The sequence below is a fragment of the Dromiciops gliroides genome, chromosome 1, assembly GCF_019393635.1.
Source record: "Dromiciops gliroides isolate mDroGli1 chromosome 1, mDroGli1.pri, whole genome shotgun sequence".
In the NCBI taxonomy this organism is placed as follows: domain Eukaryota; kingdom Metazoa; phylum Chordata; class Mammalia; order Microbiotheria; family Microbiotheriidae; genus Dromiciops; species Dromiciops gliroides.
Window position 1 is genome coordinate 339,064,203 of NC_057861.1, and position 24,165 is coordinate 339,088,367.

The 24,165-nt window shown below is 39.3% G+C and overlaps 1 protein-coding gene across 1 annotated transcript in view; it reads right to left on the reverse strand.

Annotated features, from left to right (window-relative positions):
- The window catches only part of SLC6A3 (solute carrier family 6 member 3), a 102,516-nt gene extending 79,686 nt beyond the window's left edge, over positions 1-22,830 (reverse strand). The window contains exons 1-4 of the mRNA XM_043975947.1: positions 22,686-22,830; positions 19,400-19,733; positions 12,090-12,221; positions 1,374-1,605 (exon numbers count right to left, since the gene is read on the reverse strand). Coding sequence (XP_043831882.1) covers positions 1,374-1,605; positions 12,090-12,221; positions 19,400-19,655 — 620 coding nt within the window. The 5' untranslated portion in view covers positions 19,656-19,733; positions 22,686-22,830. The remainder of the gene's footprint in view (positions 1-1,373; positions 1,606-12,089; positions 12,222-19,399; positions 19,734-22,685) is intronic.
- Positions 22,831-24,165: the final 1,335 nt, after the last annotated feature.

Below are 24,165 nucleotides of genomic sequence, written 5' to 3' on the forward strand. Positions count from 1 at the left end.
ACACACAGAGTGAAGTCATAACCAGACTGGACACCTAGTGACTACAAGATAATAATAATAGTAATAATAATAATAACTAACAACAACAATTAGCATTTGTATAGTGCTTTATGGCCTTTAAGGACCCCAGATCACGTAACTGAATGTGGGGGTCACGACAGCCTTGGTTCTGAACACACAACATATGCACTTTGCATTGTGCATGCCATCATGGGGTCATAGAAAAATTTCCTGGGCGAAAAGGGATCTTGAGTGGAAAAAGTTTAAGAAACCCTACTTTAAGATTTGCAAAGTGCCATCAAAACTTACAAAAGGAACAGATTATTTCCTTTCACAGATAGAGGTGTATGTGTGCATGTGTGTTTTGAATCCCTTACCAAACAAGGGATAGAAGCAATTACAAAAGTTAAAATAGATCATTGTGATTACATAAAAATAAAAAAGATTCTGAATTAACAAAATCAATGTAATTTGTATAAGTGGGGAACAGGTCAACTGGGAAAATATTTGTTTCAAATATTCCCAATAAAGATTTTCTGTCCAAGATGTAAAGACAAGTAATAGAAATATATCACCCCAAACCATTCCCCAATAGAATTGGACAAACAGCTCACAAAATAAAGATAAACTATCAGTATCTGTATGAAAGGATGTTACAAATCACTACTAATAATAAAAATGCAAATCTTTACAATCCTGATGTTTCACCTCACACCCAGACAATTGATCTGGGTGGCATATTTATAATGAGCTAAAAAAGTGATTGCTATTTTTTTAAAAAAAGAAAAAAAACACACACACAAGAAAGCTGTGGAGACAGAAAGGTCAGGAAGAGAACAAAAGGATAAGTTAATCAGTGACTATCATGAAGATGGTAAGAAAAGGATAGTAGCAATTTGGAGAATGGGGGAAAGGCTGTGAATCCAGAAAAATGGTCTTTGGAGGAGAAATATTCCTTTGTTGTTCAGTCATTTTTTTCATTGTATCTGACTCTCTGTGATACCATTTGGGGTTTTCTTGGCAAAGATACTGGGGTGGCTTGCCATTTCCTTCTCCAGCTCATTTTACAGAGGAGGAAACTGAGGTAAACAAGGTTAAGTGACTTGCCCAGGGTCACACAGTTAGTGTCTTAGACCAAAATTGAACTTGTGAAGCTAAGTCTTCCTGATTCCAGGTCTGGCACTGTATCCACTGTGCTATTCCTTAAGGGGTAGCAATGAAAATTTAAGGGCCAGCCAACAGCAGTTAAGGAATCAGGATGGGGCTGAGGGTGAGAATTATTTTAGGAACTGTTTCATTTTGTCAAATCTTCCTGTTTCCACAAGAGGAAAATGAAGTGTTTTGCTCCCAGAACCAGCCATGCTATTACTTACTCAAAATATTCTGCAGCAGGAGTCGTTTTATAGGTGTCGTTGATGTCAAAGCTGTCACTGGAATTGGAAAAACGAGTATCTGAGCAGTTCAGGCTATTCCAGGTGTTATTACAGTGTATCCAGGGAAGATCCATAGTGAAGGATGAGAAGAAGTAATGGAGAGCCCAGGCAATGATGACATTATAGAAGAATCCAACATAAAGGGATATAAGAATAACAGTAAAGCCCACACCTAAGATGAAAAAAAGGGAAGGAAAGGAAAGATCAGTCCTTTGAGTCTACTAGCAACTTTCTTATCTCACCAAATATCTTCATTACCCCAAGAAATATAGTGCTATAAATATTCTCCTTTCTTACAAGAAAAAAGGAAAAACTGGCATTGTATTATTGTATTATTTTTTCATTGAGAAATCTAAATCACAAGAAATCTAAATGGCTATGAACATTTCCTGTGTAATATATGTAATATTTCAGGACTACTCTACTTTAATAAAAGGACCAATATATCATTGTTGTTGTTGTTGTTGTTCAGTTGTTTTCAGTTGTGTCTGGCTCTTCGTGACTCCGTTTTGGGTTTTTCTTGGCAAAGATACTAGAATGGTTTGCCATTTCCTTCTCCAGTTCATTTTATAGATGAAGAAACTGAGTCAGTCAGGTTTAAGTGACTTGCCCAGAGTCACACAGCTAGTAAATGTTTGAGGTCAAATTTGAACTAAGGAATTTGAGTCTTCCAAACTTCAGGCCAGGCACTCTATCTACTGTACCACCTAGCTTCCCCAAAGCAGTACTATTTTGATTTAAATATATTGTTCAAAGCAAACTCATTTTAAACTCTCCATGTCCATTTGGTCCTCCTTTTATTTTTTTGTGAGTGGCCTCCAAGTTCCAAGAATTTCTAAACTCTAGAATCCTAGACTTAGATCTGATTTTTGAAGTAGCCAGAATAAGGATTTTGTACAAATAAACTAAAATTTTCTTAAATGTTTTAAACTAACATATCCTTTCCAGAATTTATCTTTTATACTAGTTAGAATTATCCCAAAATACTTAGTGTCATAGAGTCATAGATTTTGGAATTGGAAATAACCTTAGAAAACATCCAATTCTGTCTCTGCATTTTATAAGAGGAAACTGAGGCCCATCTGCCTGAATTAATTTTGCTTTACACATATAGACACTGGTGCTTTTTTTTCCCCAACATTGGCTTTTTTTTAGCCGAAACTCTAGTCACACTGACTGATGTAATTCCTTAGAAATGGCTAGAGTTGGGGCAGCTAGGTGGCTCAGTGGATAGAGCACTGGCCCTGGATTCAGGAGGACCTGAGTTCAAATCCGGCCTTAGACATTTAACACTTACTAGCTGTGTGACCCTGGGCAAGTCACTTAACCCCAATTGCCTCACAAACATCCCCCCCCAAACAAAACCAGAAATGGCTAGAGTTGTTATACATTTAGTTACTACATTTTTTATAGCTGAATAGCATAATTCTGATGTGTTTCTCAGGGAATCTTTCAATTTTTTATGGGCCATTTGAGTATAATTAAAGGAGGATGCAGGGAATAACTAGGGTGGAAAAACTAATGATGTGTTTCAGGGTGCTGAAATTTAGAGGGTGCTAATAGTATGTGTACTCTCTTTACAGTATAGAAACAATTGGCTAATAGTATGTGTACTCTCTTTACAGTATAGAAACAATTGGGTTTAGTACCTAGTTGGCAAGAATAATTAATTTAAAAAGGAAGTTATCTGAGAGCTACCTTTCTTGGCCAAATTCCAGGTTGTCTCCTTTTTATTCTCCTAGTATTAGCCTCCAAAGCCTTAATGGTCACATGTCTATGCTAATGATATCCTGGGATCTTTGTCTCTCCCTAACTGAATTGCTCTAGATGCCAAATTATTAATTATAGCTGGGGTTATGGTATGGGCAAGAGGCCTACTTTTGTCTAAATTAGGATTTCCAGGGTGTTAGACAAAGGGTAGGAATTTTTAGGTCTCTATATCACTCCAGTCCCCATATATGCTACACCGTAGAGAATTTAAGTCATATTTTTGCTTTGGAAATTTTGGAAATTTTTTAGAAATGAATCAATATAAGAGCTGCCTTTGGGGCAATAACAAATGTAATGTAGCTCTCGCATTGACAGGAAGCATGGCACAGTGGGAAGAGAACTATACTTGGGCATCAGAAAGACTTGGGTTCTGATCTTGTCTCTGATACATAGTCTGTGTTACTCTGGGCAAGTCATAACCACTCAGTGTTACAAGGAACTCTTTAAATCTTTAACTTACAGAAAAGGTAATGATATGCAGAGGTAAAGAAATTTCCTCACCAGATGCTCTCAACACTAATGAAATAATGGGTCTGGTAAAATTAAAAAAAAAATGGCATCCATAGTTTGATGATTGTGGCCCTTTTTATTTTGGTATGTGCTTTTCGAGAGAAAAATTCATTAAAATAAGAGCCTAAATATATATTTACATTTCCATCCCTGGATGATTGTTTGACTATTTGCAATCCATTAAATCATAGGGATCAAAGACTGGGAGCAACCATGATCCTTTTTCAATCGAATACTGCCCAGTTCAATTACCCTTTCTGAACTTTTTCCTTATTATACCATCAAGATAATAAATTTTGTAGTTTAAAGTGCTATAAAAATGCAAACTCATGAAGATGAATGAAAATACTAACATTTTAGTTCTATTTCAAAAGAGAAATTATCTACTAAGTATTTCAACCAGATTAATTTTAAATTTTTTAAGTTGTCACTTGGGACTTACTGAAAAATGAATGGGTTAGATTAGCTGAATTCTAAGATCCCATCGACTTCTAACAATCTATAATTCTAAATAATGTAATGAATGTTTTCTCAATAAACATTCCTGCTGACTATTTACATGACACAAAGTCCAAATGGTTTCAGTTTCTCTTACCAGTCTCAAAATGCCTTCTTGACAAATTTTCATTTAAAACCATAAGACAATGACCTGGTTATAAAAGTTAACAGTGAAAACAAGCCTAAGCATGAGCATAATCTGGCTCTTAAGTGTCTGGAATTGATGCTTGGAAGGAAAATCTTTATAATGTCTCACTCCTCCACTCCCCTTCCCTATCCATTCTTTCACTAATCTAACATTCTCCTCTAATTTCGAGTTTCAAAGTAAGGTAACAAAACATAAAGCATACCTTGTAATTTTCGAGAGTACCTATTTTTCTCAAATTATTTGATGAACTGAAACAGACACCCCTAAGAAACTAATGGGCTCTCTTCTGCCAACTCTTTCTTAATATTCCATCAACTGCTATGTTGGATGGCCTACTTTGGCTTTCAGTGTGGCCCAGTACAAAGAGTAAAACTGGAGTGTGAATGAGAGGATCTGAGTTTAAATCTCAGTTCCACCACTTTCTATCCAGGTAATCTTGGGCAAGCAACTTAAAGTATCTGGGCTGCAGAATGGTGTTCTCTGTAATGGAGAGGCTGAGCTAGGAATCAGGGATTCATCACTCAAGGTCTGTGCATGTTTTTACAAATATCTTAATGATGATTTCAACGTAATTGGTTTCTTTTATGATGTTCTGTATTTTATTTCAAATATTTTAAAACTATCCTGAAAAGGGGTCACTGACTTCATCAAATTGAAGAGGCACATGAGACCAAAACACGGCTAAGAGCCCCAGAGAGAGATAAACTCTATAGTCTGTTCAAACCCTAAATCCATGATCCTAGGTTTGGTAAGACAGATTACAATACTAAAAAAAGCAAGACAATACAGGACTGCAATAGCCGGTATATGGGAAAGTAATGACAGTGGAGAGATAGATCCAGGGACTCTTTTGACATGGGTTCTTCTGTTCTAGGCTTGGTTACAAAGGGCTTCCTTTGGATTTTATTCTCTCCCAAGGACAGTTTTCAGTTTAGGGACAGCTCTCCTTTCACCTCTATTTCTTTTCCCTTGGAGTTTTCTGTTTTCTATCAGGGCCTTTTCCAACAAGCTCCTGTGAACTACAAAGGTTCACAGCCTGGCCCCTGCTTTGTTGTCTCAGCCTTTGCTGGTATAGAGGGAGGTAATGGATCTTTGATTTCACAAATATAAGAAACTCCCAGGTGGGGAAATGCTCTCTACCACTACAGGTTGGCACTTTCTCTGCAACTCTTTGTCCTTTTAGAGTTGCCTAGAGCCCTGAAACATGAAGTGACTTGCTCCCCTGAAGAGATACAGAAAATTCACCTAACCTGACCTTGATGGAGAAATTTAAGACAAAGTCACAGTGAATTGTTTTTCCAGCTCAGTTTGTCATAGGAAGACAGAGAGGTCTGGTTCAAGGATACCAGCTAAGGATACCAGCACACAAAGAGAGGCTTTGTACCAGTGCAAAAGGTCCCAGAACCATACTGGGGTAGCCCTAGACTCATAATGGAGTTCCTCAACAGGGTATAGTGCCAAATGGCACTCACCACCCATTTTGTTTCATAGATACAGGTTGGACTGAGGAAGGGACCTGATCTTCCTTTCTCTTACAGTCCCAGAGTAGGTCCCATACCATGTGCTGAGGGAGGAGTAGATTCAGTAGAAAGCAGTAGTAGTGTATCTCTGAAGCCTGCAGAGGGAAGGAATTCCAGACCAAAGAGCAACTTGCACTTCTATCACGGAACCAATGAAACTTCTCAGTTGGCTAAAGTGGCTAAGTCCATCAGTGGTCAGTCTATTCCTGCTCACACCCAAACCCAGGTCAGGATATTGCAGAGCTCAGACACATCGGGGAGCAACAATCACACTTTATCCTGGATCAAACCACTTTGGGAAAACTTGCAAGTTCCCAGCCTGAGCTGTGTCTAAAATTCTGCAACAATCACCCTCCAGAAGTACACAGAGTTTGATCCTCCCATCAAGTCCAAAGTCAGAAAGTAGGCTGGAAAAATGAGCTAACAAAAAATAATCTCACTATTAAAAAAAATATTATGAGGACATCATTCTCAAGATACAAAGCCAAAAAAAGAGAATGACTCCAAAACATCAACAAGCAAAGCCTGAAAGAAAAATGCAGCTTGGACATAAATTAAATTAAAGTTTCTGGAAGAAATGAAGATAGATATTTTAAAAGGAGTTTAAAATGTTTTTGTCAAGGAAATAAGAGTATTAGAGAAAAAACAATTGGAAAATATTAAAGCGATGGAAGAAAGAATTGGAAAGAGAATTAACAGTTTGGAATAAGAAATATAAAACCTTGCTCAACCAACAAACTCCCTGAAAATTAGAATGGACCAAATAGAAGATAATGATTTCATGAAACAATGTGAAATGTTAAAAACAAAGTCAAAAGACTAAAAAATAAAATAAAATGCAAAGTATTCAAAAACTGATCTGGAAATCAGATTAATGAGGAAAAATGAAGAATTATTGAACTACCTAAATGCCATGATCAAAACAAAACAAACAAATCAAAACAAGAAACTAAAAAACCTTCCCAGATATCTTAGAATCAGAGAACAAAGTAGAAATAAAAAAGAATCCACCAGTCGCCTTCTGAAAAATACCTCCAAATTAAAACTTCCAGAAACACTTCAGTCAAAATCCAAAGCTTCCAGGTCAAAGAAAAAAATGCTGCAAGCAGTCAGAAAGCTAAAAATCAAGTAATAAGGAGGAACAGTCAAGCTCACAAAGGATTTAGCAGTCACTACTATCAAGAGTCAGAGAGCTTAGAATACAATGTTCCACAAGGTAAAAGGTATATAGCCCTACAGTCAAGAATAATTTATCCAGAAAAACTGAATATAATCCCAAAGGGGGAAAAAAATCAACCTTTGATGAAATAGGAGACTTCCAAGCATTGCTTATGAAAAGACCAAAGCTATGTAGAAACTTTGAAGTTCAAAGACAGGAATTAAGAGAAACATTAAAAGGTATATACAAATGAACGATGATAAAGGACTAAATGAGGATAAACTGCTTATATTCTAATGTGAAGAGATAATACATGTGTCCCCTCCGAACCCTAGCATCATAGGGATCATAGAAAGATTCTATTATCTCACATAATTAAGAGGCACAAATAAAAAGACATCTATTACAAACAAGGAGGAAGGGGAGACACTTGAACCTCACTCTCACCTGATCGGGTCAGAGGAGGGAATAATCCACACACACAGTTGAATACAAAAATACATCTCATTCAACAGCAAAATTGTTGTTTGTCATTCGATCTCAAAGAGGACTGATGACATCAGGATGGAGATATCAAGACTTGTAGTGAATTGGATTTAAGTGAGCCAGGACTTTGCAAAGTCACCAGCCTCACTTTCTCTTCCAGAGCCATCTGGGTCCAGTAGCAAGATATACATCAGGACGATGGAAGAAGGGGAAATTAGTGGGAGAGTAGTTCAAGGGAGTGAATTAGTCTTAGCCAGAACAAGGTTTAAAGATGTGCAGAAATATTTTTAATTCTTTGAGGTGGCAAAAATGGGATTCTTAGCCCATAAATTGGGAGATGGCTGATTAAATTATGGCATAGAACTGTTAAAAATATTATTGTAAGAAACAATGAGGGGGCAGCTAGGTGGCACAGTGGATAAAGCACCAGTCCTGAATTGAGGAAGACCTGAGTTCAAATCCAGCCTCAGACACTTGACACTTATGAGCTGCGTGACCCTGGGCAAGTCACTTAACACTCATTGCCCACCAAAAAAAGAAAAAAGAAAAAGAGAAAAGACAAATGAGAAACAATGAAGGAGATAGTTTCAGAGAAACTTGGAAAGACTTTTTTGGGGGAAGGGAAAAGAAGAGAATAAGTGTTTATCAATTACCTACTGTGTGCCAGATACAGTGTTAAGCCCTATACAGATATTATCTCAGTTGATCCTCACAGCAACCCTTTGAAAGCAGGCGCTGTTATGATCTCCATTTTACAGCTGAGGAAACTGAGGCAGACTAAGTGAATGGCCCAGGGTCACACAGCTAGTAAGTGTCTAAGGCTGTATTTGAACACAGATCTTTCTGACTCCAGGCCCAATGCTGCTTCATTTGAACTGATGCAGAATAAAGTCAACAGAACCAGGAAAACAATTTATATAGTTATAGCAATATGGCAAAGAAAAACAACTATAACAGAATTAGGAACTCTAATCAGTATAATCACTAACCATGGTCCCAAACTACAAATGATAAAACAGGGCCTCCTGATAGGGAGACAAAGCACCGATTTTTAAAAAACATAGCCAATGTGGAAATTTTATTTACTTGACTATATGTGTTTTATACATATGTAGGGGTTTTTGTTTTTCTTTTGTTCTCAAATAGGGATGGGGTTGGGATGGTAGGGAAGGAGGCAGATTTTTACTGATTTTAAACAATAAAATATTGTGGGGTTTTTAAAGAAAAATTTGTCAAAAACTATACCTCACCTGCTCTTGGTACTTCTGATGGCTTTCGTGGCATGGTGGCTCATAATTCTAGGCTATGTGATAAAAACAACTTCAGCTCTTTCTTACCAGGGAGAGGCTTACTAGGACCCAGAACAGATGAAAGCAGAGGATAGCAGATGGCTTTGAAGAGGTTAAACAGCTGATGACCAGCAGGTGGTAGCAGAGAGCAGCCCACTGACCATATGTCAAGAGAGATGCCCACCTCAGAATGAAGATGTGGTGCTCAACAGAAAACAGAGGAGAATAGCATAGTGTTATCACCAGGGATACCAGAGTCTTCAGCACTGAAGGGGTGAGCTGGCCCAGCCAGATGTCCATATTGGTAATACATGGTCACCTGCTGATGACACAAATCTGGAAGGGATAACTTCCATGTTGGATGATAGTCAAGATCCCCAAAGATCTTTACCAGCTAGAACACTGAACCAAATTCAATAATATGAAATATAATAGGGAAAATGCAAATAAAGTCTTACATTTGAGTTCAAAAATTAATTTCAGAAGTATTAAATGGGAGACACAAGTCTAGATAGTCATTGATTTTGAAAAATAATTGAAGGACTGCTAGGTGGCACAATGGATAAAGCACCGGCCCTAGATTCAGGAGGACCTGAGTTCAAATCCAGCCTCAGACACTTGACACTTATTAGCTGTGTGACCCTGGGCAAATCACTTAACCCTCATTGCCCTGCAAAACAAAACAAAACAAAAAACCAACTGCTAGAGACAGAAAGTTCTCTCCTTGAACCTTTGACACGCAACCTGTTATGACTCCTCAGCCAATTAGAAGACCCTCCCCCTAGGCTGTTTTTTTTTTTAAAAGAAAGAAATAAAGAAAAATAATTGAAGCTCTTAATGAACTGCAAGTTTAGTATCAGCCAACAGTATGATATGGCTGCCCATAGGGCAAGTGGGGTCTTTGACTACGTGAAGAGAAGTATGATGTTCATGACTAGGGATGTGATAGTTCTACTATACCCAGCTCTAGTTGGATATCTGGAGAACTGTATTCAATTTGAGGTGTCGTATTTTAGGAAATACATAGAGAAGTTGGTAAGGGTATAGAGAATAGTGACCAGGATAGACTTTAAAGCCAAACCAGATTGGTTTAAGGAAGTGGAGATAATTAGCTTGAAGAACAGAATCCTAGACAGAAGCAATCAACCCATCAGTCACCATTCATTGGGGCTCCACCTATGTGTCTTTCTGCTCTTCTGACTATAGCTTTTAGAACTCAGTAAAAAAAACATATTCATCTTTGAACCATATTCATCTTTATTAAAGTGGGTAAATAGTTCTAACAAATAATCATAGATGATATAAAAAATACTAAATAAAGCATAATCTTAGGGAGCCATTATTCAGCAAATTGGGAGATCAAATATAGGCCCTTGATGTTTATTCATTAATGGAGGTACAAGCAGTGCTAGGATTGGTGGTTGCTGTTAGACTGATCTATCTTCGGAGTAAAGAACTGAAGGAAATCTTAGAAATCACTCAGTCTAAACCCCTCATTTTATAGAGAAGGAACTTGAGACCCAGAGACATTGTGTGAATGAATGTCTTATCCAAGGCCATGTAAAAGTAAGTGGGAAGGGGGCAGCTAGGTGGCACAGTGGATAGACAACTGGCCTTGGATTCAGGAGGACCTGAGTTCAAATCCAGCCTCAGACACTTGACACTTACTAGCTGTGTGACCCTGGGCAAGTCGCTTAACCCTTGTTGCCCCACCTCCCCCCAAAAAAATAAGTGGGAAACCCAGAATCTTTGATTCTAAATCCAGTGTTCTTTCCACTACACCACAATACCCTTTTGATTCTTGCATTTGTACCTTGAAAACAGTTCTTGGGAATGAGGAAGACTATAAGATTGTCTTTGCTGAAAAAAAGTAAGGTTTGAGGCAACTTTCCAACAGTGTTCTCCAGTTCAGGAGGACCAGCCAATGTGGATTTTTTTTTTTCTGTTTTATGATTTCCTTCTGTACTGCTCCTTTCCTGGGAGTACCCCTTTGGGTTCTCTTCTCTAACTGCCCTGCTTTCCTTATTTTGCTTTTGAAAAGCAGAGTTCACTTTAAAAGATTTTGGGTATAAAGTTGGGCAATTGGGAAGCAAATGGTACCTTGCTCCAAAGATCAACCAAAAAAGCACAACAAACGGGTATTTCTAACCTGGCATCCCAACAAACAAAACGGATGTGGATTTTAATACTAAGGAACTAGAGTCTTGGAGAAAGATTAAAATTTTTAAATAGGGCTAAAATAATCGTGTATACATGGAAAATGGAGTTTAAAAATCATGCTTTTGAACTACTACAGAGATAAATGTTAGATATTTTTATTGATTGCAAAATGACTTCCTAGCCCTGTTCTTGATGTCCAGACTCAAAACCACAGCTCTGCTGCTGTCTCATCCTGGAACTCCCCTCAGAAACTAGGCTTTCCTTGACCTGCAAAACCTGATCATGCCTATGGACTTTTGAACCTAGAATATTTCTTTGTAAGTCTTTCCTTCTTCTTCCATTGGTAAATTCCTCCTGAGGCCTCCATTTTGTGGAGGAGCCCAAGTCAGTCTTAATTCTCCTCCTAGCCCCATTGCTGATTCCTGGAATTTTAAACCATGCCTCCATATTCAGTGCTTTCAACCCTTCCCCCTCCCCTCTTCTCAGCTCCCTTTTGGGTCTTGTCTTCCCCCATTAAATTTTAAGCTCTTTGAGGGCAGGGACTATTTTTCTTTTTCCTTGTATTTGTTTCCGCAGCTCTTAATACTTGTATTATAAGTGCTTAATTGATCCTTCTTCTCTTCCTCCCTCCCTACTTTTCTCCTTTTGCTCTCAGTTGCTTTCTCCCCCTCCCTCCACTCCTTCCTTTTTTCTTTTGTTACTTCTTTTCTCCCTTCCTTCCTTCTTTCATCTCCTTTCCTTCTTTCCTTTGTTCCTTCCTTCTTTTTCTCCTTCCTTCATTCTTTTTTCCTTCCATCCCTTCTTCCTTTCTTCCCTCTTTTCTTCCATCCCTCCTTCCTTTGTCCTCCTTCCTTACCTGCTTCATTTCTTTCTTCCCCCTTCCTTCTCTCCTGCCTTTTTTCCTTCCCTCTTTTCTTCTTTTGTTCCTTTCTTCCTCCTTCCTTTTTCCTTCCTTTTTTCCTTCCTTCCTTCCTTCCTTCCTTCCTTCCTTCCTTCCTTCCTTCCTTCCTTCCTTCCTTCCTTCCTTCCTTCCTCCCTCCCTCCCTTCCTCCCTCCTCCCTCCTCCCTAGGTATTAAAATAAGACCTTTATCCCATTCTCCAAACTGCAGGTTTACCTTTTAATATTGGACAGATTTTCCAGACTCCAGCAGCTCCTTCCCTATTGAATTGTCCTAATGCCAATTCCATGTAGAAAAGTGGCATCCCAGCAATCACCATAAAAAACAAGTATGGGACCAGGAAGGCTCCTGTAAAGAAAGGATAACATGTGATCACCAAGGTGATTGATATATGGAGATTCCTGTCACTGAAGCAATTAGCTCACTTTTTTTTTTCGTGCCTTCAGGTTTACCAAATGCATGTAGCTCATAACAATCCTTGGAAGTAGGTAGTAAAAGAGTTCTTGTCTTCATTTTACAATTAGGGAAATTGAAAATTAGAGAGTTTATGGGACTTGCCTACAATCATACAGTTGGTTGGTGTCAGAGACAGTGTTAAACAGTATCAAAACTGTTGATTTTAAGGTCATCACTCTTTCCCTTTTACCATGCTGAATGAATGTTAAGTGAGGTTGCTCAAGGTTCTTCAGGGATTTTGAGTGTTCATCTATGTTTCCCCATAATGGATATAAGCATATGAACTAAGGGGGAATTTGAATTACTGAAAATTCTCATAAAGTCAGGCCACTGGGCAGGTTGCCAGGGCTGAGACTTGCTGGGATTGGTAGAAATCTATGTAATATTACTAGTTCGTGGAGATGGAAGCAAGGGTCACAGCCATGTATGTCTAGAGCATAGGATATAAGCATAGGTGTCAAACTCAAATAGAAACAGAACACTGGGGGTCATATATTAACTTAGAAAACCACAAATTAACATTATCTATGTTAATTTTTATTTTGTTAAACACTTTGAAATTACATTTTAATCTGGTTTGGGCAGCACTTGGGAATTTTGTGGTTATGGCTGAAAGACCTCAAGTTTGACATCTCTGTGGTAGATGAATAACCTCTAGGTTTTCAACAATTCACTGAATTTTATTGTGCCAAGCATGTCATTTCATTAGCAAAACAGTTTCAGTCATTTTGACTTTATGGATATGTTATGAGGTATTATCCAGCCAGTGCTTCTCAGAGCACTCTATAAATACAAAATAGGAAAATGACAAATGAGGATTGTAGAATTGAGACCTTAAATCTATCTTTTTTATGCTTCCAAAAAGCTAGATCTTATTGTGAATGACTATGGGTAGACTAGACATTCTTATAGTCCCTAAGGGACTATGAGAAATTTTATTTCCCATTGGAAACTTTTCTCCTGTCCAACTTGCTATAGCCATGTCCTATTAATGTTCCCAGGATAGAAATATCTAACTTGACCTTGTACTCCCCACTGTCTTACAACTCTGAACTACCCACTTTTGTCTTCTTAGCCCAGTTTAGAAGGAAAGTGAGGCAGAATAGGGGTGATGAATTGGATGAATAGGGTGAGACGGAATGATGGGAGGTTATGGTAAGGATGAAGAATAGGTTTAGGAAGAATGAGGCAGAGGGAAAGATGGAAGGAAAATAAGTTATTTTCAGACAAAAGAATTTCATAATAAAAATAATGGCAGGAGCACAGTTACAGGTGATGTCATCATTCCTATGGGGGGCTGAGGTAGAGTGAAGATGTAGGTCATGGAGTTGAGAAGGTTGATGAACTAGGAAGCTAAATGTTTGAGAGGATATGAACCTGGATATTGAAGTCCTTGAGTATGAAAGCAGATATTGGGGTAGAAGGGAAGAATGTTAGCCAGGTACTAAATTCCTTGAGAGAGAATGACCTGGAGACTAATAGATCACATATTTGGAGCTAAAAAGAACATTGGAGTCCATCTGGTCCAACATCCTCATTTTATAGATGAAGAAATCCAAAGAGTGTAGGTGACTTTCCTAAGATCACATAGGGCAGGAGCAGCTAGGTGGTGCAGCGGATAGAGCACTGGCCTTGGGAGTCAGGAGGACCTGAGTTCATATCTGACCTCAGACACTTAACACTTACTAGCTGTGTGACCCTGGGCAAGTCACTTAACCCCAATTGCCTCACAAAAAAAAATGTAAAAAAATTTTTTTAAAAATCACATAGGGCGTAAGCAATGAAGCTGGAATTCCAAACCAGATTCTCTGATTCCAAATCCAATGTTCTTTTCAGTGTATAATTCTGCCCTGGAATTATGGCTGGGTGATATGAACAGATTGAGGGAAAGTCAAAGAACAGGATGCTCAATAATGGGGAAGAGTGGTCTGGAAATGGCAATTAGAAACAAAGAGTGTGTCTGCTCTTCTTCCTGGTCTAGGATGTTGGGTAACATGAGAGAAAGTGCATCTAGTACTGGGAAAGGTAGCCAGGGATACAGTTTCTTTTAGAAGGTTTCTGCTAGCTCTAGAAGATGGAACAAATACAATTTTTTGAAAGACTCAGGAAGAAGGGAATCCATTAAGAACAGAGTGGGAATTCCAGAGGGAAACTTGAGCATGAGGGGAGAAGCTATACATTGTAGACATTTATGATTGAGGTAGATGAAAATGAGTTTATGGGGAGAAATAGAGAGAAGGGAGTTTTCCCTCATGGCAAGGTTAAGGGGAAATGGAGCTGACAGTTTGCCTGCCATAGTATGGGAGAAGTACCAGTTGATCTGGGCCCCTGTCCTTCAGGGTGCAGTAATGACTCTAAATAGCATTAGTACAGGACAATGGCAGCTAGGTGGTGCCATGTTGGATAGAAGGCCTGGCCTGGAATCAGGAAGACTCCTCTTTGTGAGTTCAAATCTGGCCTCAGACACTAGCTGTGTAAACCTGGGCAAGTCACATAACCCAATTTGCCTCAGTTCCTCATCTATAAAATGAACTGGAGAAGGAAATGGCAAATCACTCCAGTATCTTTGCCAAGAAAACCCCAAATGGAGTTATAGAGAGTCAGACACAACTGAAACAACTCAACAACAACACAAGGTGATGTCATGAGTTTTCACAGCTGGTCACTACACAACAGGGAAATGAGGAGTAGAAGCCCCAAGAGGTTCTTTCTTGGCATCTAGAGAAGTAAATAACTGGTATTTCCTGACCTAGTTCACACAGTACCATCCAATGGATGAAGTGGTTCTCCCAGAAAGACACTCCATGGGGGGGGGAACCCTCAGCTTCTAATCTTTGAATTTTAGGAAAATGGATTAATGGCTGTCATATTTATCTAACTGGGTTGTGATAATAAAATGAGATGATGTATGTAAAGTACTTTTCCAGTATTTAAGCACTATATGAACATAATTCAATTATTATTTTTAGGCTATTATTGTCAGCAGCAGCATCACTGCCACCATCACCAGCCAACAGGGAGAATACTTTGAAGAGCTGGAATTAAATTGGTTCTGTGAGTTTATAAGACAGAACTTCACCCAATACAGATGAGTAAATTGAGACAAATGTTTAGGTAATATCCCTAAAATCACATAGCATGTTATTGAACTGGAAGTTCAGCCTAAACAGGAGCCTTGTATGTTAAGTCTCCATTTGCTTTTTTTGTGGGTGGGGGGGGGGCAAAGAGAGTTAAGTGACTTGCCCAGGGTCACACAGCTAGTAAGTGTCAAATGTCTGAGGCTGGATTTGAACTCAAGTCCTCCTGAATGCAGGGCCAGTGCTTTATCCACTGTGCCACCTAGCTGTCCCTTCCATTTGCTCTTTTGAATGCCCTTCTAATTGAAAGTAAAGTTGGATATATTTCTCTTTTAAATAAAAATAAGTCATTTATTAAAAAAGTGGTACTTTTATTTTGAGATCCAGAATAAAATCTAGACAATTTAAAAACAGTGGTTCTCATATCAAATTGGCTTGAATATGATAACATAAATTAGGCTTTATAATTGAAGGTAAAGTAGTGCACATATTAGAATTTTAATACCTGTATTTCTTATTGGTTTTAAATATTTGATTAAAATGAGGTTTGGACATTTTGGGGAATTATGTATATATATATATATATACACACACACACACATACACATATGTACTTATACGTATGTGTCTATATGTGTGTATATACATATACATACAATTTATATAGAACTGATGTCTGTGCCTCATTAGTTAAATTGGCTATTATGCCTTACCAATCAAACCAAGATCAGTGTTCAATCCTTATGAGGCATAGATTACATTAGTTCCACGTCCAAAAATGGTACCTTCTGCCATAATAGTTAATAGAGGGAGTCGCTTTGTACTGGGAGTCAGGAGATCCCAGTTTCTAGAATTGTAAGGTTTAGAGATGTGATAGATCTTAGAAATCTACTAGTTCAACTCTCAGCTTATGTGTGATGAAATTACGGACCAAAAAAATCAAGTCAAAAGCATTTATTAAATACCTACTATGTGCTAAGCTGATTTACTAAGCACTAGGATACATAGTAAGGCAAAGGACAGTCCATGTTTCTAAGGAGTTAACAGTTTAATGATGAAGATGACATTCAAACAAGTATGTACAAACAAGATGTACCTATATATGGGCATGTGTGTATGTTTGTATATACATGTATATATACATATATATGTTTATGTGTCGATAGATATAGAGAGAAAGATGGATGGATGGATGGATGGATGGATGGATGGATGGATGGATGGATGGATGGATGGATGGATAGATAGATAACCCTAACCCTAACCCTAATGTCAGTTTATGGAGGGCTGTAAAAACATAAGAGAGCATTTTCTGATTTTTTCCTGGAGGTAATAGGGAACCACTGGAATTTATTGAATGGGGGATGTAACATGGGCCAGAACTGAGCAGATCAATTTGACATCTAAGTGAAGGAAGGACTGGAAAGGGGAGCAACTTTAGGCATGGAAATGAGGCAGCAAGTTATTGTAGTAGTGCAGGTGTAAGGTGAGGAGGGACTTTACCAGGGTATTGTCAGTATCAGAGGAGAGGAGGAGAATATATGAGAGAGACAATAAAAGTAGAATGGAAAGGATATGACAGATATATGAGCCATATAAGGTCACATAGGTAATAAACAATTGAGTCAGGATTGGAAAAATCCAGTGCCTTTCCCACTACACCATCCCTCCTCCCTGATTCTAAGAAGGCAAATACAGTTATTATTACCTAAACGTTTAGTGAATATTTATTATAGCTTATATGTTAGTTTGAAGTTGAATTTATGGCAGAGGTTGCTAGATTGCAAAGTGGCTAGAGCTCTGGAAGATCTGAATTCATATTTGGCCTTGGATACTTACTAAGCCACATCGGCCTGGACAAGTCACTTAACCTCTTTCTGACTCAGTTTCTTCGTCTGTCAAATGAAGAAAATAATTATGCCTACCTTCCAAAATTGTTGTGAGATATTTTTAAAGTGCTCTGCAAACCTTAAATCACTTTAAACCTTAAATGAATGGATAGTGATGATGATGATATAGTAAAGTTGTTGTTGTTGTTCAGTTGCATCCAAATCTAAATAAACTCATCTGGGGTTTTCTTGTCAGGAATACTGGAGTAATTTGACATTTCCTTCTCCAATTCATTTTACATATGAGGGAACTGAGGCAAACAAGGTTAAGTGACTTACCCAGGGTCACAGAACTAATAAGTGTCTGAGACTAGATTTGAATTCGGGTCTTCTTGACTCCAGGCCCAGCACATTGTCCACTGAGTCACCCAGCTGCCTGATATAGTCAAGTACTATTTTTAAATTTTCATTCATACACTTTATAGCTTATACTGGACCTTTAAATAATCAATCATTCAATCTATCAATTCAATCCATCAAATAATCTTGTGGTTATAACCTCCACAACATTTCTAGTATCTAATTCTCATCTACTTCCAAAGTCACCACCTTAGTTCAGACCTTCATTAGCTCTTGCCTGGACAATTAACCCCCCTAATTGATCTCTTTGCCTTAATTCTCTTCTTACGATGATCTATCCTGCGCATAGCTGTCAAAGTGATTTTTTACTCTAGTAAAGATCAGACCAAGTCACTCTCTCACTCAGAAAACTCCAGAGACTCCCTATTGGATAAAATGTAAGCTGTTCTGTTTGGTTTTTAAAGTCCTTCACAACATGGGTCCAATTTTTCTTTCTATCCTTTTTCTATGTTATTTCCTTTCCTGCACTCTACAATTCAGTCAAATTGGCCTTCCCTCTGTTGTTCATTTATGGCACTCCATTTCCTGTCTGCTCCATGTATTTGCACTGGCCAACCCCCATATCTAAAATGTGCTCCTTCCTCACCCTCTACCTCAAAGAATTCCTCTTTTCCTTCAAGACATGACTGATGCCGCCTCTCTCAATGCACCCAAATGCTAGTGCCCCCCACCTCTGTCCTTAACTCCCTTGAATATAGTTACCTAATATTAATCTTGTTCTTATTTTGTATATATTTCTTCTGTAAATACTTATATATGTTGTCTCCTCTAATAAAATATTAGTGCCTTAAAAGTGGAGTTTGTTTTAATTTTTAGTATTTGTTTCTAAGTCCTTAGCACAATCAATACCTGACACATAGTAGGTGCTTATAGAATGTTTGTGGATTATTTGCATACATACTTTAGAATACATTGGTGACCTTATATAATCAACATGAACTGTACATTTATTCCAATTTTATAAGATTTAGAGAATAATTTTTACAAATCAAAAGTCTTGGCTGTGCTATTAGCTAGCTGCAGAACCTTTGGCAAATTACTTCATCTCTCTGGGTTTCAACATGATCTACAAGGCTCTTTTGTAACATTTCTAACATCCTGAGATCTTAAAACTATAGACTGATCCATAACAAAACCACCACAAATCACAAATCCATCTTTTTTCCTATAAAATTAGCTCAAAGTATCCCAGCACTTTGATATATAAAAATAGCCTCAAATATGACCTATCAATAGTGGGTGAGAAGCTTCATAGAATTACAGAGGATTAGGGGCAGCTAGATGGCGCAGTGGATAAAGCATCGGCCCTGGATTCAGGAGGACCTGAGTTCAAATTCGGCCTGAGACACTTGACATTTGCTAGCTGTGTGACCCTGGGCAAGTCACTTAACCCCTATTGCCCCGCAAAAAAAAAAAAAAAAGAATTACAGAGGATTCAGATTGGAAAGAACCATACAAATCATCATCAGGTCCAGCCATGCCATTTTATATGTGAGAAAACCAAAGCCCCTAAAAGTCAAGTGATTTGGTAAAAGTTGCAAAGCCAATTAGTAAGATATCTAGGACTTGGTCCCATCATTTGACATCTAGTCCAGTGCTCTTTCCATTGCACTGTTCAAATGGTGTTATTTTTATTGACAAACTATGTAAAAGTCGTGAATGTCTTATATCTATTTACTCTTATCCATTAAATGCCCAAGTTATAGTTATTAGAAATGCACAGAAGTATTGTGCTGGGCCTTACCGCCTCCATTTTTGTAGCAGAGGTAAGGAAATCGCCAAACATTTGCAAGGTCTACTGCAAAGCCAATCACGGAAAGGAGAAAGTCAATCTTTTTGCTCCAAGTCTCTCTTTCTTCTGTTTCAATGCTGGTTTGGGCTGGGTTAATGAGGGTTGAATTGGTGAATTGCATTCCATTTTGCTCTTTAACAAGAATGAGCTCCATTTCCTTGGGGCCCATGGCATTGGATTCTTTAGCTGGGGCCACCACTGAAGACATCTGTCCCACCGGGGATCTAGCTTTAATTATGCACAAACTCGGGAATGATGAAATATTATGAAGCTTCTCTGCTTCTCCCTGTATGGGTCATAAATGTAAAAAAAAAAGAAAACAAAGAAAATTATTTAACAGTTAAGAACCACTTGTGGATATACCATGTATTATGTGGCATGTGATATGATGGAACAGAAAAGGGAGATAACGGAGAACCAAGCTATAAAATACCTCTTAAAGGGTAAGGGTACTAAATATAGATGTACTGTTTACATTAAAAACAAAGTATAACTCTCCTACTTTGGTGTTCTAGTATGAAAAACTTTCCCTGCTTTGAGTACAATAAAGTTTACTTAGTGATAGTAATTTAATAGTCATCAAAATCATGTAGCAACAAGTCTTTAAAAGTAACATATGCATTTCTTATGTTCATCTTAAAAATACAAAGCAAAATATAGATAAGCAAAATCATTGGAAATGGATATAAAATGTAGCTAGCTGGAGAACACAAAATCAAAGATCCCATCAAACCTTTCTTCTGTGAATGCCTATTGATATAACACTCACCCTATACAACCTCTCTTACTTTTCTCCTCCTCCAGCCCTGCCCCCCCTCCCACTACCAAACATCAAAGAAATGTGCACATGGCTTCATGATTTATAATATCAACTACCAATTCAAAGAGAGAAAAACCAGGAACGTCTAATATATCCAGAAGCTTTACCATATAAGTAAATTTCTTTATAAGATACTAAAGGGGCACTAAGTAAGGCACTTCAGTTTTACTCATGATTAAGACAATACCTCACACTTTAAGCTGTTCTTAATATTATATATTTTCAATATTTACAACCCAACAGGAAAAGTTGGGTTAAGATACTCACTTATTCCAATTTCCAATTGGAATCATATTTTTCAAGCTCAAAGAGACATTAAGAAGCCATCCATTCAAACTCCAATAGAATATTCCCTTTTTAAAGATAAAAAAGAAACTGAGGCCTGGAAAAGCTGTGGCTGCCTCATGGTTATGCAGGCAAGTAGCAGTATTTGAATCTGGGTCTGCCCACTCCAAACTCACACCCCTTTCATTCTACCATGCAGCTTCATCATGTAACATTCTTCAGCACAAGAACATAAAATTATAAACATGATGGTCACCTTAGAAGTGATTATTTCCCTGCAACTCTTTTCCAAAGGAAATTACCTTAATGTCAATTATTTCCTTTTTGTTAAATATTTTGCAATGTTTGATTCATGTCTTCCCCAAGGGCAAACCCAGCAAACAGACTTCTTAGATTTCTGTTGCTTAAAGATGCACTTGGTTTTTGAAATACCTAAGAAAGAACCCAGGAGAAGAAGGTATTAATCTGCCTAGATTTCAAAGCTTTGACATTTGTGCTTTATAAAAGGTCATTTAATTTGTTTCTTCTTCAGCCACCTAAATGAACTTGAAATGAAAAGTAACTATATCCATCTCTCTCTCTCTCTCTCTCTCTCTCTCTCTCTCTCTCTCTCTCTCTCTCACACACACACACACACACACACACACACACACACACACACACACACACGTTTTGGAAGTAGGTAGACACAAATTCTCAAAGCAACAGCTGTTGAAAGTAAATTTTCCCCCCTCTCGTATAAAGTGCCCATGGGTGTCCAGCCTCATTGCCCTCTAAAGAGAGAGTTTTCCACTAAGAGCAGTGCGGAGAGGGGGAGACTGGACACGTTTTCCTTTTGCTTTATTGAGTACTGTGACACCGAAGCAAAGATTTCCCCAGTCAGGCATAGTATTTCTCATAAAGCAGACTCTCCACCCTGGCCCCCAATGAATCACCTTTCTTACAAAGCTCCTTAGACAGTGTATTTGTTGAGAAAATTATTTTGTGTGTGTGTGTGTGTACGAATATTGGGGGATATTCTTGCCGATCACAGGTCCCTTTATGCCTTTGGGAGGAACGAACCAGACTCGTTATGTACTGTCAGGTTCTCTGATTCACTAAAGGAGAAATCGTGACATGAAACCAACATCAACAAATACATTTTGGCCGCCCACTGTGTGGACCGCACCGTACTCTGAAGAGACCCACCTGTTTAAGGAATTAAAAAAAAAAAGTCAGGGCCCTGGGAAAGATGGACAGGATTGTTTTCTCTGGATCTATGGTCACCCTTTCATTTGTTTTCTTGCATGGCATATACTCTGCAAACTGCAGCAGCTCCTCCCAGTTCAGCAGCGCTTCAGAAAAAGCAGGATTGAGAAGCACGAGGTTGCTCAAGGAAGATGGGCAGAGGAGTCCCAGACTCCTGAGCCGGGATGCTGCCAAAACACCCAAGAAATGAGAGCTCCTTCGGAACTTGGGAGGGGATTGATTCCGCGAAAAACACGGCTCTGGCTTCAAAGTCCCGGAGCACAAACAACCACCACCAAAAAACCCAAACCAAAACAAAAACCACCCAAACAAGAACAAAACCCCCCAAAGACGTCTCTTCACTTATTCCGGGGGCGAGGGGGCTAAAGAAACAGCACAGAACGGCTTGTCTAGTTGATCTCAAACAGGCCCATTAGTGCCCACGTTTATGTTTTTCAGTAATTCCGAGTTGGACTTTCAATGCTAACTCTTTAGGACATTACTTTTCGGGGGCGGGGGGTGCTTTCCACTTGCTACCGTCTCTAGTTGCCTCTTCTCTAAATCGTTGCCTCTGTTGACCCTCACCCTCAACCCCACGTGGAGGCAGGGGTGAGAGTTCTTGTACCCTAAGGGACTCCCTGTCCCCCGACCCCCAGCCACGGAGGGAGCGCTCCTCAAGTCAAGCAGGGGTGGTGGGGGGAGGTGGGTGTAAAGCCCTTCTCCCAAGAAAGTGCTGACCTGAAAGAACAGCGGGGAAAGTGGGCTCTCCGGGTAGATGCGGGAGCCTGGGAGGAGGGTGGCAGTCCGGAAGACCCCGGGGAGGAGTGGCGGGTGGGTAAAGGTGCAGCTAGGTAGGTACCTAACCCAAGCAGGGGTCAAAGGCTTCACCCCAAGTCGCTTCCTTACCTGGCTATGGAGGAAGCTGGCCTCCAGATTATTATTTTTTTCCAAGACTCAAATGGTTTGTCTTAGTTTCACCTTCACAGAAGGGCTTCCAAGTCTGCGGGGCTGCCTCGCAGACTTCTCTGAAGACTCGAGCCAACCGGACCGGCCATTGGCTCTCCCTGGGACTTCAATGTTTCTTTCTGTCTCAGCTTAGGGCTCTAGGTTCAGCGAATCCTCCCTCCGGCCCCGCCCCTCCCCGCCTCACTCCTCCCTCTCCACTCCAGGGACCAAATTCTTCATCCCCCCACCCCCCCACCTCCTCCCGCCTCCCCACGCGAGGTAGTTGCCTTCTGACCTCCTGCTCGGTAGCTGGAGGTCCCAAATCTCAGGGTCCTAGAGAAACACTGAACTCAAGTGGCCAACTTTTCCACCTCCGTTCCGCCCTTCTTCCCCACCCCAGGCCGAGGAGGGGTTTGTTTTAGGAGAAGGGGAAGACAGAAGCAAAAGGACTAGCTCACCCAGCACACTCCTGCACCCGGTTTTCGGAGGCGGTGGCAACTGCAAGGAGATCCTCGCTTTAAAGTTCAGGCCTAATATCTCAGGGAATTGGCTAGAGAGGGATTCTGTTTCCGTGCGGGGGGAAAAGATGCCTTTTTCTAGCCCCTCAGCCAAAGCCCTGACCTCATGCACCGGACCAAGCAAATTCCTGGTGGCCACAACGCTTCCTAAGGTCTCCCAGAGTCTCCTGGGGGAAGGAGTCTTAGCTGAACCACATCCCCTGCCTTTAGCCTCTATGAACCAAGGCTTAGGTCTTTCAGTGCAGTTTGTGTGGGTGAAAGGTTTGTGGGAGGATTGGGCTAATCAGGAAGAAGTAGTATGATGGACTTCATGGGAACTCACTTCCTACTCACCTACCTAGGTGGGCAGATTGGTATAATGGAAAGAGGGCTACACTTGGAGTCAGGAGGACTCCTTGGGTGAGCTGGGGTAAATCATTTAATCTCTCTGGGCCTCAATTTCCTATCTGTTAGATGGGGGTGGGTAGAATTTTGACATCTAACTAAATTCCTTCCATTCATAAATCTAGGACTTCTGAAAGTAGTCTTGGACTACTAGCTTCGCAGTCCTGAATGATGTTTTCAACCTCTCTTTGAGTTGCTTCATTTGTAAAATGGAAAGAATAACAACACCTCGGGATTGTTCTGAGCTTCCAGCGAAATCATATGCATAGAGCTTAAAGCATTTTATATGTTAGCTATTTACAGACTTTTTCTTTTTTTCTTTTTCTTTGCACAAGCCTGGGGAACTTGGTGAACTGAACGGTTTGTCTTTTACGTTTAAGAAAAGCTAAGCAACAGTCTAGAAATGCCTAAATTGTAAAGATTCCTGTTGTTATGAGTTCTATTCAAATTAGAACACAACAATGTGACCTAAACTTTGGACTCTTTTAACTACAGTCTCCTCTTTACCCTCTGGATTCAGAGATTATGAGATCTGGAAA